Consider the following 18,469-nt stretch of genomic DNA (forward strand, 5'->3'; position numbering starts at 1 on the left):
TAGGACTTTAGATACCAGAGATCAGTCCGTCATTACAAAAATTATATGAAATACAGTCCGTCTAATTTACTTACCGTTGCACGTCATTATCTACGCCAGAGGTCTAAGTTGACATAGTTGCCAAAGTATAAAAAAATCCTGAATCCATTTTAAATCAAATAGATCACATAATTATGGATTATACAACAAAACAAATTAATATTCAATGTAAATAAGTAAATACTTAAGAAATAGAGAACAAGAATTAAGTTATAATCTTTTAAGATTTGCAGTGCAAGCGTTTTTGCACTGCATTGCTAATAATTAAAAAACGGCTCCGAACTCTTGGCATGAAGCCGGTAGGTTTCTTTGTAATATGTCTACAATAACAACTATAAAAGTTGTCAGATACCTCGATTATTCCAAGTCGTGATAAAATTAGGTGAAATTTATATTTTTATAGTAGAGGATGTTTTTATAGTAAAGTAAATAATAAAAACAGTAAATATAATAAAACAGATACTTATTCGCAAAATTAAATTCCAACAGAGGGCGCTCAAAATTTCAAAGATGGACGACAACGCTAGGAAAACAATTCATTTTGTCATTTGAATTCACAGTTCTAAAACGTTAAATTAAAATCATTTACAGGAGTGTTTTGCCAAAGTAACCACTAAGTTTTGCAAAGACATCTTATAACTTAAAGACGACTCAAAATTATGTTTAATCTGTATGCATTCATTAAAATTTGATGCTAACTACTGATTTGTTTTTACCTTTTTGTCATAAAAAAATCTGGCCCCCGATAATCACACAGCGTTCTAAAAATTATTAATCTATCTTAGGATTTCTAATTTTGTTTTTAATTTAATTAATAGGTGCACTACAGCTTATTTTACACCGACAGATAACAATTTTTAATTAAATAAAAACTGGAAACTTGGAAACTAAGTAGGTGAATTTATTTTATAATAATTGTGTTCTGGAAATTACGAAGTGGTCGGGATATTTTTCATAGCAATGTACATTCTATGTCCAGAATATATACTACATTTTATTCATTTATTTAATTTTGCAGTCGCTTAAACATTAAAAAATACTACGTTTAATACAAACGTTAAATTAACAAAATGTGTGATTTGGCATTGGTTAATTTTGGTCATTACGTAGAGTATAATAGGAATGAATACTGAGGAACACTGCAATAGTTTTTTTAAGTCGAAATTATTGTTAATTACAACATAAACTGACCGCAAATATGTACACAAGTTAATGGCAAAGTCAATGTTTTTCTTGAGTTGATGCTTTTCAAATTTGCCACCAGGCGTCGCCCACTTTGCGGTTCCTCGCCAATAGTAAAGAATATAAACAAATATGAAGTGTCATCACCGCAACTGTCAAATAAATGTTAACAATTTATTCTAAAATGTCACCTTCGTTCGATTACAGTTACAGTGTGATTCGAGTAAATGTGCTTCATAAAAACGCTTTATAATCCATTTATACAAATTAAATGAAACATATTATTGTGTATTTCTTTAGGTTAACATTAATAGAAATCTTCAAATATTATTTCTACGCGTATATAATAAAATATGTCGAGTGGCTGTAATTCCAGTGTATTTGGCAAAGTGGTTCTAAAAAAGAACACACCTACCGCCTAAATATTTCGTGTTGGTATCATGCGACGTCAAAAGCTATGACGCGGATGACGTGCAACGGTTAGTAAATTAGATGAAGATAAGTCCTTTGCTGTTCTAGAGCTGACAATCGCATGTTTTTGATAATGTCTACCATAAACATTATAAACAAACGATTCCGTACTACATTCCGCACTCATTATTATCATTCTCTTTGTTTTGATCCCTATGCGGGTTTGGTTTCCTTAATTACATTTCTCCATGAGTTTCTGTCTTGGGTCGTATCATTATCAATTCCCTTTACAGACATGTCCTGTCTAAGCGTCTCTCCCAGGTCTTTTGTGGTCTTTCTCCACTGCTCCTCCAATATTTCAGTACTCTGACCGATTATCGAACATTGACGATCATATTAACAATAATAACTTTATCTAAGGCAGATCGAAACAGATTAGTGGATGTCACTTGATACCACTCTCAGAGATTTCAGAGCCAAGGGGTTCTTCTTCCGCGTGAGCCTCTTTTTCCGACGATCATTTCTGATCAAATTTCCGAAAAAAAAGAATTTCCAATCATCGGTCAATCTCGTTAATAAGTCCTTTACTTAAGGTGTTCCTAAAAATCATTCAGAATGGTGTTTACAGAAAGTTAGAACTTGATATTAGCGAGATACTGTTGGGATTCAGAGAAGGACTAGGCGCTAGAGAAGCTCTGTTTGCTCTAAATGTTCTCACACGGCGATACTTGGACGTCAATCAATAGATACGCGCCTGTTTAATAGATTTCAAAAAGATTTTGACAGACTACGTTATGATTTACTTAAAGATATTCTTGAGGATAAAAGCATTGGTATAAAGATCTGAGAATAATCCTGAATTTATACTGGAATCAGAGAGAAAATATATTACTCTGGGCTAATTAGCAAAATTCATGGAAAAGTTATTTACCAGCAATTTTATTGCTGGAATCGAATTATAAGATCCTATATATTAATAATATAGGTATGCAAAGTCCGCAAATAGTGTGCTACTTTTTTTATAAACAAAATGGCGCCGACAAATCGTATTTTTTTCAGTTATTGCTCTATAACTCCGAATATTTTAACATTACAACAAAAACACCCAAATAAAAATTCACCGCAATTAAATTCTGCATAGAGATATGTTTTTTCCCGATTTGCTCCGACAAAAATTTTCCTCGGAAAATGCGGGTTTTCCCAACAAAAACTCTAATTTTCAAATAAAGTTTTAGGTAAGTAATTATTAATCAATAATTAAATAACTTAATGACATCAAAGCTTTCTTGGTCTAGATTGTAATTCCAGAAGCCGGTGAAAATTAAGCGAATATTTTAGCAACAATTCAATTGTTAATTAACAATTTACGATCGCAATAATAACCAAAATAATCATGATACATTGATCAAACTTATAAAGATTATAAATATGAGATGCTTATTTAATATTTTATCGACAAAATATAAATTTTTTGTTTTTTTGCATAATTATTAAATTTTGAAAAAAAAAGTTATAATACGCTGGTCTAATTAGTAAAGTACAAAGAAAGGTCATTTACCAGCAATTTCATTGCTGGAATCGAATATTATGATCCTATATATTAATATTATAGGTATGCAAAGTATGCAGATAATGTGGTACTTTTTTTATTAACAAGATGGCGCCCCCAAATCGTGATTTTTTCAATTATTGGTCTATAACTCCGAAGATTTTAACTTTACACCATTTGCTCCGACGAAAATTTTCCTCGGAAAATGTGGGTTTTCCCAACAAAATCTCGAATTTTCAAATACATTTTTTGGGCAAGTAATTATTTATCAATAATTAGATAACTTGATGAAATAAAAGCTTTATTGGTATAGATTATAACTGCAGAAGCCGGTGAAAATTAAATGAATATTTTAGCAACAATTCAATTGTTAATTAACAATTTACAGTCGCAATAAACACCAAAATAATCATGAGACATTGATCAAACTTAGAAAGATTATAAAGATGTGATGCCTATTTAATATTTTGTCGACAAAATATATTTTTTTTTATTTTTTTGCATAATCTTTAAATGTTTAAAAAAATAGTTATAAACAAATTAACATTTTTCAGAAATTGTTTATTATATTCTAATTTTAAAAAATACTTAGAATGCGTACTTCAAAGGTCTTGAAAATGAATGCTTCAAAAAATTTTTCCAACAATTTCCAAAAAAAGTTATGAAACAGCAAAGTAAATATACGATTGCTCCGTTGTTTATAATTTGTTTTAATTGTTTCAAAGCTTAAAAGTGAGTCTGTAGTACAATCTAATTACTCACAAAGAATATCAAATATTAGTTCAATGGTTCTATTTTAATCAAAGATTAAAATACTTTTTTTGTAATTTTTAGCGCGAAAGTAGGCTTGATACAGAGCCGGAGATGTTCACTCGAAGCGACTAACACGCTTTAAACTCGCGCGAGTTGTGTATGTGGACGGGTATAATACATAATACATAGCTACGGTACTGTATTAGTCTACTTTCGCGCGTGTAAATTACAAAAAAAATATTTATAATCTTTAATTAAAATATAACCATTAAACTTATAATCAATATTTTTTGTAAGTAATTAGCTTGTACTTTAAACTCACTTTTACGCTTTGAAAGAATTAAAAAAAAATTATAAACAACGCAGTAATCGTATGTTTACTTTGCTGTTTCATAACTTTTTTGCAAATGGTTGTAAAAAAGTTTTAAAACATTCATTTTCAAGATATTTGAAATACGCATTTTAACTATTTTTTAAAATTAGAATATAATAAAAACTTTCTGATAAACGTTAATTTGTTTATAACTATTTTTTTAATATTTAAAGATTATGCAAAAAAATAAAAAATTTATATTTTGTAGACAAAATGTTAAATAGGCATCTCATCTTTATAAGATTTCAAAGTTTGATCAGTGTATCATAATTATTTTGGTTATTATTGCGACCGTAAATTATTTATTAACAGTTGAATTGTTGCTAAAATATTCGTTCAATTTTCACCAGCTTCTGGAACTATAATCCAAGCCCAGAAGGCTTTTAAGTCACCAAATTATTTAATTATTGGTAGATAATTACTTATCTAAAACTTTATTTGAAAATTAAAAATTTTGTTGGGAAAACCCGGATTTTCCGAAGAAAATTTTCGTCGAAGCAGATCGGAAAAAACATATCTCTATGCAGAATTTAATTGCGGTGAATTTTTATTTGAGTGTTTTTGTTGTAAAGTTAAAATCTTCGGAGTTATAGAGCAATAATTGAAAAAAAACACGATTTTCGGGCGCCATTTTGTTTATAAAAAAGTAGTACACTATCTGTGGACTTTGCATACCTATATTATTAATATATACACACACCGGCAAAATTAGCCGAACACCTTAAAAATGGGACATGTTTGATGTCACGAATTTGCTAAATCAGTGGTCCGATTTGAGTGATTCTTTTAGTATATTATAGCCTTATTATTTAAGAATATTGTTGTACTAATATTGTTTCTAGACAGCTAAATATCATTTTATACCGGGTGTAACAATAATACTGTGTTTTTTTCTTAAAGTTTGGAACACCCTGTGGACTTTTCTAGCATATATAAAATACTGAAATTAAAACTCAATTATAGCATTAGGCTTTCTTAACATTTTCCTTTTTGATTCATTTGCTTATGTTGGAAAATAAAAAAGTTATGGGGTATAACAACTAGCCATGTTTTTCATCGATAAATCCTCATAGTAGGGGAGGAAAGTATGCTAAATTTGCAGTTACTCGAGCGTTATGGTGACCTATTGGATTGTGAATAGTATGTGCTAAAACCAGAAAAAGGTTAAGTTAAGTTTTCGATATATTGGCGGACTTTTCATTTTTTAATTTTTTTTCCATTTAAAACAATCGTTTTTTTTTCCGATTATAGCGCCATTTATCCATAATTTAAAAAAATGTTGCGAATAAAAGTTGCTTATTTTTACGTCAAGAATCCAAATCTTCAATAAAAATTGGGGGCTCCTATTTAACATTTTAAAGTAACCCCCCACCCCACCTCGTGGGGGGACGTGTTTGGTGCCATTCGATAGATTTTTGAAAAATATTGAATACGTGTATTTCGCAATTTTACGACCTGATGTTCATTTCGCGAAATATCGTATTAAAAATTTTTAATTTACCTCCCAAGCGAATAGATTTTTTAGATTTCTAAGAATAGATTTTTTCTCTGTCCCCTTTAATGAATTCCCCGGTGTTAAGAACCAATATATGGTATAGATACATTTACAGGGTACAAGGTTTCTCCCCATGTAACTGAAAAAATCCCCGATTGGGCTCCCCTACCATCATTATCTGCTTAGTTTAATAAACAAGCCTAAAGTAATTCAATAGATGTATTAAATAAATAAATTAATAAGCGATGTCACAATGACGACCTCCCGTGGATTTCAGCTGAACTAGCTGAACATCAGATCGAAAAACTGCAAAATACACGTATTCAATATTTTTGAAAAATCTATCGAATGGCACCAAACACATCCCCCACGGAGGTGGGGTGGGGAATTTAATTTAAAATCTTACAATTTTTATTGCAGATTTGGATTCTTCGTAAATAAGCAACTTTTATTGGACACATTTTTTTGGAATTATAGATGGATCACGCTATAATCGGAAAAAAACGATTGTTTCAAATGGAAAATAAATTCAAAAATGAAAAGTCCCCCAACATATGGAAAACTTAACTTAACCTTTTTCTGGTTTTAGTACATACTATTCACAATCCAATAGGTCCCCATAACGCTCGAGTAACTGCAAATTTAGCATAATTTCCTCCCCTGCTATGAGGATTTATCGATGAAAAACATGGCTAGTTGTTAGAGCCCATAACTTTTTTATTTTCCAATATAAGCACATGAATCAAAAAATAGAATGTTAAGAAAGCCTAAGGCTATAATTGAGTTTTAATTTCAGTATTTTATATATGCTAGAAAAGTCCACAGGGTGTTCCAAACTTTAAGAAAAAAACACAGTATTATTGTTACACCCGGTATAAAATGATATTTAGCTGTCTAGAAACAATATTAGTACAACGATATTCTTAAATAATAAGGCTATAATATACTAAAAGAATCACTCAAATCGGACCACTGATTTAGCAAATTCGTGACATCAAACATGTCCCATTTTTAAGGTGTTCGGCTAATTTTGCCGGTGTGTGTATAATCATAAGCATCGATTCCACTGGTAAATAATTTTTCCCAAAAATGGCCTATCATAAGATAATCAGCCCAGACTATATATGAATGTATGCTCATTAATGCAATTGTACGGTGCTCTGAGTATTCTTTGGCATTTTGCTTCTTAGGAATAATTACGATTTTCTTCTTAGAAATATTGTACCATATTAAACAAAAATATAAATAAATTACTTTGAGATATCTGTAACAAAATTGTGTTATATTTTCAGACTCTACACAGAAGAAGAGGCAGCAAAACTAGCAGACAACACTCCACCTGAGATGGTTCGCAGTAACTTGACTTATGCAGTATTACAAATAAAGGCCTTAGGGATAGCCAATCTACTCAAATTCAGTTTTCCTAGTCCACCTCCTATTGAGAATTTAAAGAGTGCCTTAGAAATTTTGTATGCTTTAGATGCGATAGATATTGACGGAGAGTTAACTAAACCGATAGGTTATAATATGGCTGAATTTGCGCTTGATCCACTATACTCAAAGGTTCTACTTAGTTCAGGTAAAAAAATACTTGTTATAAAAGGAACTTACTAACGTTTTAAATTAGATCAATTATATTATCAATATCTCTGTCCCTGGCTGCTCTCCTCCAGTTATTCACCTTCAATATATCTTTATCATCGGTTCTCACTTCGTCTATCCACCACTTTCTTGGTCTCCCTGATGGCCGACGTACCGTCATAGTTCCACTAATCGTTCTACTAGGTGTTCTGTTATTATCCATTCTTATAAGGTGACCTGCCCACCGCAATCTTTGTATTTTTGCATAATTTGCTATAGCGGATTCTATATTACATTAGTATAAGGTACACTGGGGTAAGTGGAACCCCTAAAATTAAGAATTTAAGATCAAACACATGGAAAATAAAATTATGTATCTATGTAAGTTCAAGTGATCACGATATGCAATAGTGCTAAAGTATATTGTTCAAATTAATATTGGTGCTGCTTTTTTAAAAGAAAAAAAAATTAAAATGGATAATAGAATCTGGTTGCACTAGGTTCCACTTTTCCCTAGTATGGGGTAAGTGGAACACAGCGTTATTTTATTCATTTAACTATTAATGAGAACAATTAATAAATAATATTTTGATGGTTGATATAGCATCATTTGCTTCTTACTGCTACTACCTGATCCTGGGTATAACATGGGAGAAGTTTTTTTAATGTACTTTCCAACCATTATAGCCGGCAATAAAAACAAAAATAGTTTTCGAAAAGATTTTTTGTAAAGAAAATTTTTTCAGCTCACAATTAGTCAATATTGTACTCTAAAGTAAGGAAACTATTAAATCAAAAATAAAGTACATAGTACAAAATACAAGTATCCACTTGCCCCTTTGTTATGATTTCCACTTGCCCCAAATGTGTAAAAACCCTGGGGCAAGTGGAACCTATCAACTTATCTTAATATTTTTATAAAATGGTACAAATCTTATGAAGAACGTTAAACTTATAAAGCTAAACAAATAATTACCACCAAAAACACAACGCTGAATTCACTATTCTTAAAATCAACAACGATTCTTAATACAGGTGCAAAATTATATGCGTTGTTTAATAACGACCAAACTGCAATGACGTTCAGTATTTGGAGTAGCGAAGAAATTCTGTACTTTAAATGTATTCTATAGTAAGTAAACAGTTCGTTAAACTATTTCTCAATAGATGGCGGATACAGTACGCATTTAAATAATTTTAAATCTCATGGCTTCCACTTCCCCCAAATTTCCACTTACCCCGGTGTACCTTAATGTTGATATAACTCGCGGTTGAACCGTAATTCTCCACGTACACCGCAGTATCCTTCTGATTAACTTTCTTTCAAAAGTATTAATAAGGTTTATTGTTTTTTCTGTTATGATGATCCATGTTTCTACCCTATAGCTATTGGTCGTATGATGGTTTTATACAGGGTGTTCGGTAAAGAATGGGCCGTAGCTTAACCGTAGATTAACCTTAGATTTCCGAAGTTAAAATAGGTCGATTTAAGCTAACTTACCTTAGTACAAAAGTTGATAATAATCGAAATAGTCAAAGTTAAACTTTTATTTGATTTATTCTTGAATATTTCTTAACGGCCATGGAATAATAACACGAAATTTGGTATGCGGGGGATTTTTGGGACAAGAAATCTAAATTCGCCACTAAAAATGATATCTTACCAAAGAGGATGCCTTATACGCCTTTCAACGATCATTTAATAGGTTCATTTTTTTTTATTACCCACTCTACATGCTTATTGAAGCAACACTTTTATTTTCTGAATATTTTTACTTAAAAAAGGTATACTTACTAATACATTCATCTCGCTAAACTCAACCGTTTTCGAGATAAACGCTTTTTAAATCTGCGAGGCCAGGGGCGTAACAGAGGCCCCCGCAGCATGAGGCTTGCGGGGGGGCCAATAGATCAGGGGCCCCATCTTGTCGTCTGATATTATGTAAAAACCTGTTATTGTTATATTATTTTACGTTGTGTGTTTAAATTTAAAAACGTAAATTTCTAAATAGGCTTATTCGGCAAGTGAATCATCTCATATCTAGAAACTTAATCCTTTCCGGTCTACCGAATTTTTATGGTGACGACAATAAACTATAATGCTTTGTAAGTGACTATTGAAGGATTTGCGAATTGCAATTTGCCGAATTTTAGAACAATATTTCTAAATCTTGAAATGGGTTTTCTCTTTAATATTTACCTACGGTAAGTATTTTGATACAATTATCCAGAGGCGTAACAGAGGCCCCCGCAGCATGAAGCTTACAGCGGTACCCCAATATGTTAGGGCCCCCATCTTGTCGTCCAATATATGTAAAACTGTGTTATCGTTCATTCCACGAATATACGACTGTTTTGGATTATCACGACAACGAATATTTTAGTGTGCAACATAAGAAGTACGAAAGTAAATGGCTCTAATAATTATTCCAATAAACAACAATGTAATTTGCAATTTACTTTCGTTCTTCATATTTTGCACAATAAAATATTCGTTGTCGAGATGATCCAACACAGTCGTATATTCGTGGAATGAACCATATTACATTATTCGCATACATACGTTTTTTAAGCAGTGCAGTATTGAAAATGAAGTTGCCCATCCGAATTAATAAAATTGTAGATATATTCGCTGATAGTAGTGCACGAAGAAAGTTGTTCATCTCATAGAATAATACTATAGTACACAGTACTAATGTAATCATTTAGTAATTTTTGTTCTATTTTATTCTATACCAATAAAGCTGAAAAATGTAAGTCGTCATAAACAATGCATGATGTATTCATATAATAACTCAGTAAATGGCAGTTTTGAAGTGAAATTATCAGCGTCACGACGGACGTATTGGCTTGACAATTTGTATTTAGGTTCTAGTTACATTTTACTTCAAAGTTGGACTTATGCCGTTGGTTGTTTTTTACTTCGGGGGGTGACACCCCTTATTGGGGTCAAAAACATACGTTTAAAATAAGCCCGGAAATGTATAAATTGACTAATTATAAGCAACTTTTGTTCTATAGAGTTTCTTTATCTATGTTAATACTTTTTAAGTAATTTGCGAGTGAAAATGATTATTTTTCAACAAAAAAACACGTTTTCAGACGGTTTTTTCGCAAATAACTCAAAAATAAGTATTTTCTCGATTAGATATCGAAAAAATATTTGTCGCAAAAGTGTAGCTTACAAGATACAAAAAAATGGTGTACTTATTCATGAAGTCGACCGACACAGTAAAAGCACAGTTGAAGCTCATGAAAAGTTATTCTTATTCGTCCAATTCCAAATCGAATATTTCAACCTGAAATAACCAAAAAATGAAGCACTTTTCGGGAAAAACTCATTAAAACTTTTTTAAACGTTAAAAAAAAAGGTTTATTTTTATTTTTTACTAAAGTTGCTAGCGCCAAAACTATACGAGTTACGCTCAAAATAAAGTTGGCCCCTTTTTTGGTAAAAAAAAATCGTGACAATCTCCCCCTAGTTCGCATCCCAAATAAAATTTATTGTTAGCGTTTTACCATTTACTTTAAATATTTAGAAAGAATTCTTTCTAAATTCATATTATTTGACACACCTCGTATAAAATTAACAAACTTGGATAACTGTTGCATCTTGAGGTTTAGACCATGCACAGATTTTTATGAAGAATAACTTTTTTTCCTAAAATTATTAATAAAAGAGTTATTACATGTCCAATAAATAAAAATGATGTTCGGAATCGGTAATTTAGGAAAATTTCAGAATTTTTTTTTGCAAGTAGAAATCTGTTATTGCATATTTGAATATGGTTTTTAATTACAAATAACTTTTCATAGTAAACTTTTTTGATATTTTGAAATATAAAGGTAGTTTGCTCTTGAGCGAAATTCATATTTTTTGACATACCTCATATACTGTTGACAAAATTTGATATCTGATGATTGCATCTTAAGTTTTAGACTATTATATTATTAAAAAAGTTTCCCATATGGTTCCAAGTTACGCAGACACCCTGTATAACTCTTTATTTATTTATTTATTTATTATTTATTATACGGGATAACCCCATTAACAGAAAAATTACAGTTAAATATTAATACATTTCCAAAAGGTAATAATAAATTCAATGTGTTAAATATGACTTAATTAATCTAAAAAATAGAGAATTAGAAAAGTATAAAAACACTGAAAAATTTCATATGCCACAAAAATTAATATATAACATAAATATTGACTACAAAAAAATATACAACATACAAACATTACACTTAAGAGTATAAAAATAACATCACAGAGCAAGAGATCTTTTTAATTGATTTAGAGTTATATTAAATAAATCAAGTTCGTAATTATTTAACAATCCCATATACCTATCAAGTGGGTTGTGAACGCCATACAATGTTCTATGGAAAGGTATTTTAAACATATTATGGTAACGGAGAGCTTGATAAGGAACATTAAAATTAATCTGACTTAAAAGATTGGGAGAATCTATAAGTCCATTTATGATCCTAAAAATGAAAACAGCACCTGCTATGTCACGGCGTACCTTAAGTGGAGGTAGGGACAACTGTTGTTCAAGAAAAGAATAATCGTGATTGACAATGATAGTTTGTGTATAGTAAGCACATGATCTCAAGAATCTATGTTGTATTCTCTCGATAGTATCAATATGAGTCTGGAAATAGGGTGACCAAACCACAGAACTGTACTCCAAGAGGGACCTTACTAAGCTACAGTAAACAAGCCTAGTAGATTCAATAGAGAAGAATTTGCAATTTCTTGTAACAAATCCCAAAAGTTTAGCTGCCTTCACAGATACAGCATTTATATGCTCCACAAAAGAAAGCTTCTCATCCAAAACAACACCCAAATCCCTAACGGAAGATACATATTCAAGTGGCTGATTATTAATGATGTAATCTGTTTCAATTCTACTGACTTTCCGAAAGAAGCTTATAAAACAGCATTTCCTGGCATTCAAGAAAAGTTTGTTTCGAACACACCACTCCTGCAGTCTATCAAGATCCTCCTGCAACAACGCCTGGTCCAACAAACCATCCACTGGTCTCCAGAATTTCAGATCATCAGCTAGCATTAAGCATTTACTATTCAAAAAGCAATTATTTATATCATTAACAAAGATGATAAATAGAAGCGGAGAAGTATGGCCACCCTGAGCAACTCCGGAGCTTACTGTAATAATGTCAGATAAATAGCTACCAATCTTCACTCGTTCTTATTGTTCTTCACTCTTCACTCTTATTGTTCATTTCATGTATATCATTTCCTGTTCGTAAAATGAAATAATTGTAAAAATTTATTTTGTTTTTGCGATAAAAATTTTCTCTTGATAATCTTTTCGGGCCCCATTAAAATGCGGGACCGAGGAAGGGGCCTCAAGGGCCTAGTGGTAAAATAAGCCCTAATTCTTCGTTTTTATTTATTGTAGTGTTTTAAGTATTGTATCTATGCAAAAATAAAAATGTATTAAGCAGTTACATTTTCTAGTATATATTTGTGTACTAATTAGTTCAAAATGTCTCATCAAATTAAAAAAAAAGGAGCAAACATCGGGTTAGAGCGGGCCCCTGCGGGCCCGGGCCCTGGTTCCACGGAATCCGCTGAACCATGCTCAGTACGCCACTGATCCTTAGTTATCTGAAAGAGATCTGTCAGTTGGGTTTCCCTCCCGTTAATTACCAAGAATTGAATTTTAATTTCAAATTTAATTTTATCTCCTTTTTTTTAATAGTAGAACTAGTTCGCTAGTTTCCATTCTTCCGGTATTTTATTGTGTTTTATAATTGTGTTAATTAATTAATGTTGTTATTTGTTCTATTATCGCTCCTCCAAAATATTTCAATACCTAGTTTATTAGTTTGGTATTTCGTGTTTACCTGCAGCTTCTTTTGTTTTGCAGCTTTTCAAGTGCCTTCATATTTATATTAACTTCTTCAATTTTGGTAATTTCGGCTGTTTTCATTTTTATCATCATTTGCTCCTCCTCTGTATAGAGCTTTTTTAGATAAGTAATCCATGTACCATTTTCTATGTATTTTGGTTCTATTAGTTCCTTTATCTCCGTTCTTTGACCCCTTATAAATGTAAAGGATTTAAATTAGCATCCAGAAAATAAGAATATTTAATAGGTTTAATTTTTAAACGTCTTAAAGTAAATATTACACTCATTCAATGTTTTGATTATGTAAGTATTTGGCATTGATTTATGTAAACTAGGCCAAAAGCAGGCCACTGATGATAATACTTTTTTTAAAACGAAAATAATTTCAAAAAATAAATAGTAATGATTCAGATAATTCTATAATAATTCAAACAATCTAAACAAAAATACCAAAAAATGTTATTTATTATATGAACTGTCCTTTTGCAGCTGTAGTCATAAAGTAGTTCCGGTAATGCTTTTTAATTAAGTGGCTGTCGGCTTTCGGACTTTTATTTACGTGGTCCATATGCGATTTTTTCAAATTCTGAACATTTATTATTTGTTAAGAGAGTACGATACGACAATAGGTTACTTTCCGAGAATTTAGATAAGTGCTTGTTAACTTGCTCTCATTGAGTAATAAAAAATTCTTTTTTATTACTCGATGGTTTAAAAAAAACTTTTTTATTACTCGATGGTTGCTCTGTTACAATATTGTTCCTTTATGCTTATGTATGGTTATAGATGGGTTATAGTTCACTCAAGTTGGGAATTTGATGATTTTAGACACGCTTTATACTTTTGATAAACGATTTTGTTGGTAATATATAGTAGTGTACCCGTTTCTTTTGCATACTACCTACTGTATTTCAAAGTAACGTCGAGATCAGAGCAATTATTATTTATATAACCGTTACGGTTACGGATTATTTGGATAAATTATGTGAAGTTTCTTTGGTTTTATTTTGTTAAATTCGCTCGGCCTTTTTTTTTAAGTGATACCAAAGAATATATACTCTCCATAATATAGACCTAAGGTCTATTTTCTTTGGTGATACTTTTAAAATGCCCGAAAGGAAAAAGAAAACGACTTTCAGGCTTTCAATATACCTAGACAAATAAAAGAGGCAAAACTGAGGAAAAAAAAACTTAGCGGTGCCTGGAATCATTTTTGATGAAAAACATACGCAAAAATAAAGAAGAGTCGCATATAAATTTAGGACCTTCAAATTCAAAGTCCAAACTATGAAAAAAAAAAAAAGAATGTGTGTGTACTTTGTACGCACGTAAGAAGTTATACTTCTACTACATATTATGTGATTTTTAAGACAATACCAAAAATTTAAAAAAATAAAAGAATAAAACGCACACAAACACATTGAAAAATGCCACAAAGAAAAAATGATTTCTGAACGATAATAATTGTTGGCAAAAATTTGAAATACGCATTTTCTGAAAAAAAAAAAATTATATAACAAATACACTTATAATCATAAAATGCATAAAAAAATAAAAAAATAAAAACTTGTATCGGGAATCGAACCCGTGAATTTCGGGGCGCTTTGATTCGTAATCGAAGCCTAGACTCACTCGTCCAATTCCACATTATTTGTCATGTGGAAAAATAGAGTAACTGAACGTTTTACTGTTTGACAGTTGTTTTAAATATAATTAAATTATGTAGTTAAATTTTGTGGAAGAAAATATTAAAATATAACAAAACAGTAAGAGAACAATATATTAGATGAAGATTGGTAGAACTTTTGTTGGTAATCAAATTAAGTATGCAAATCAAAGCATTACATACCTACTAGATAAATAAATCTACGCCAAAAAATCATAATTTAAAAATAAAAATCGGACCTAATTTGGGATTTCTCTCTAAAATCCCCATTCTTGAGAAAATAAATGTACAGTAGAGCGTCGATTATCCGAACGTCGATCAACCGAACGACCGCTTATTCGAACTATCGACTCCCGCGTCCCGCACTCGAATACCGAGCAAGCGTTAGTAATTGACGCTTAAAATATCTTCAATTTTCTTCAATATTGTATCCAAAAATAATTATGTTGTTGCAAAGACTGCACTTTTTTGTTTAGTTGCTAGTTGTCATTATCAAGATATAAATAAATATGTAGGTATATAAATATGGCTTTTATTCACTTGTGGATAAATATGTATGACTATAAATATGTATCAATATATTTGTAGTTCGATTATCCGAACAAATCGGTTTTCCGAACACCTATGTCCCCAATTAGTTCGAATAATCGACGCTCTACTGTATTTCAACCTAATCCAAATGTATAATTACAATATGATTATAATAAAAACTACTTGCCAAATTAGAATGAGTTTTCCTTGTCCAAAATAGTCCAAAAGTCCAAAAATATAGGTATATGAAAACTATTTAAAAAGGCAGTATAACTATTAACTAACTTTTGTTTGTTGTTTCTTTTCACACAAATTTTAAAACGCAACAACCATAAATAATCTAACTACAGCTGTGCCACAGCCGCCATATTGAATAATTTTTGACATGTCATTTGAACATCCAATCAGAACAAAGTTATAATGCGCATGCGCCGGGATCATAGGTTTTAACATATAAAAATTCACCCTCATATCGCCGGTAAAAAAGTATAACTTCAAAAAGTACCAAACAAGTGAATTTTACTGCGGATAGAGACGGGGAATTTCATGACAATAATAGCGATAGTGTGAGAGCTGATGCTGAACCGCCTGAACCTGAAACCACCAACCAAAATAGAACAGTTAATGTTCCAGTTTTAATCTGGATTGCAATGCAGGAAGCTCAAGCTTATACTTGGTTTCAGATGATCCCTTAAAATGGCCTGCAAAAATGAATCCAAGTGAAGTTCAATTTGTTTTTGAAAATTTTCCTCAACAAATTAAAAAAATTAACTTCCCCAGAGATACAAATAATAGAAAATTTTCAGAGATTTATTATTATCGCACATTACCAAATTCATCGCCCTTGGCATAAACTCATTCATGTGTTTATGTTATCTATTCATAGTTTATTTTAATTAAATGGACGTTTAAATTAGGATATTTAGAATGTACATAGAATGGACTTTGGATCATGGATACTAGTCTAAATGTTCAAGTAAGTATCTAGGTATTTACAAATTAGGTATTATTGTTATGTATCTCCTACACATTTCTTTAAATACTAGTAAATATGTTGAAACGCCTAAAGTGTTGGAAGGAGGCGGAAAATATTAAGTTGCACAGGGGCGGCCAACACTTTAGCGGCGGCCCTGGCCACGCATAGTAAAAACTGCAAGCAAACAAAAATACTGTTACTAATAAATTCACGGTCGCATTAGACAAATATGAAATCATAACAAAGAAATAGGATAGAGATATGTATACGTGAAAAAGGTATCAGATATTATTCAGAAACGGAGTTAGCTAGAGTCCGGACGAGGTAACAACCATCCAACACCAACTAGTTACTGTCATTACGTATAGTGAGTTAATAAATATATTCAAGTACATAATGCGTTCCGGTTAATCAACCCCATCACCGGGGGTTGCAACCCTGCTCCATATTTTTATATAAAGCTCCATATTTTTTTTGCAGGCCATAAAAATCATGTTCCATTTCTTTCGAAAAACGTTCCCAGTGATCATTTGTAGTACCAGTAGTACTATATTTAAATCAGAAATTTAATAACTACTTATTTTTAAAATTTTACATTGTTTCTTTGCAGGAGATTTTGGCTGTTCTGAAGAGATCCTCACCATCATCGCCATGCTTCAAGTGGAAACAGTATTTACAAAACCTACTAGTGGTAACTCAATTATAAGAGCTAGGATTCAAAAACGACTATTTGAAGTGGAAGAAGGAGATCTAATAACGTACTTGAACGTATTCAATGGTTTTATTCAAAGCGAAATGTCGCAAGGATTTTGCCACAAGAATTTTTTGAGCTACAAAAGTTTAAAAAGAGTGGTGGAAATACGAAAGAGGTTGGAGAAGATGATGAGAAGTTATGGAATTCCTATTGAGTCTTGTATAAGTAAGCATTTTATTAATAAGTAATTCTAACAATAAAACACTGAAATCGTTTGTTTTCTATACTTCCACAAAATTTATTATATCTATGTGACTACAGCTGTTTCGGCAAAGTGCCTTTCTCACAACCAGCTTAAAACCACAATTTCTAAACATCCCGTATTTAAACAGTTTACAATATTTACATTTACATTGAGTTTACCATAGAAACAGAACAGAATAAATCCATAAACTTTCTAGATGTAACAATTACCAGACTACACAACAAACATGAGTTCTCCGTATATCATAAACCTACCCATACTGACACAACTATACACAATTCATCATCCCATCCTACACAACACAAATTAGCAGCCTACCATAGTATGATACATAGACTGACAGAAATCCCCATGTCAAAAAATAACTTCGAAATAGAACTGAACATCATTAAACAAATAGCAGTAAACAATGGCTATAACGAACAAACAATTAATAAAATTTTAAACCAAAAACTCCATAAGAAAGCCCTGAAATTAGTCTATCCACCACCACAGAAAGAACCCAGTACACAGATACATAAAAAAGAAAGGAATAACACCAGCTTTCAGAACTAACAACAACGTAAGCAAATATATTAAGAACAATAAGAGCCGAAAGAGAAAGCAACTACAGAGTGGTGTTTACTAACTTGTGGTGACTGTCCGAAAACTTACATCGGTCAAACTGGCAGAACCTTTGACAAACGGATAGCAGAACACAAAAGGGCTTTCAACAGTACAAAAATAGACACTTCTACATACGCACTTCACCTTATAGATCATAATCATTCTTTTATTGAAGAGTTTCAAACTCTGCATATTCAAAATAAAGACCTTAAACTACAGTAGAACCCCGTAAATCCGCACACCGCGAATCCGAACTTTCGGCAAATACGAACCAACGAAAAGTGAAAAAAATTTAAAAATTTAAGACAAAAACTTAAAAACATGTTTATTATACAGAGTAAAGCCAGAAAATTGGACAATGTAGGATTACTAGGACTTTGACATTTAAAATTTCTTAAAAATAAATATACTTTAATATATAGGTTTATAAAGTGTATATAAAGGTTAAACACAAACTTAGTTT

At 31.3% G+C, this 18,469-nt stretch overlaps 1 protein-coding gene across 4 annotated transcripts in view; it reads left to right on the forward strand.

Moving 5' to 3' along the window:
• The window catches only part of LOC126891928 (probable ATP-dependent RNA helicase DHX35), a 396,116-nt gene that overhangs the window by 357,545 nt on the left and 20,102 nt on the right, over positions 1-18,469 (forward strand). For all 4 annotated transcript variants that reach the window (XM_050661273.1, XM_050661274.1, XM_050661275.1 and 1 more), the window contains 2 exons: positions 7,095-7,381; positions 17,052-17,360. In XM_050661273.1, the coding sequence (XP_050517230.1) occupies positions 7,095-7,381; positions 17,052-17,360 (596 nt within the window). The remainder of the gene's footprint in view (positions 1-7,094; positions 7,382-17,051; positions 17,361-18,469) is intronic.

This window comes from Diabrotica virgifera, chromosome 9 (genome assembly GCF_917563875.1).
Source record: "Diabrotica virgifera virgifera chromosome 9, PGI_DIABVI_V3a".
Classification (NCBI taxonomy): domain Eukaryota; kingdom Metazoa; phylum Arthropoda; class Insecta; order Coleoptera; family Chrysomelidae; genus Diabrotica; species Diabrotica virgifera.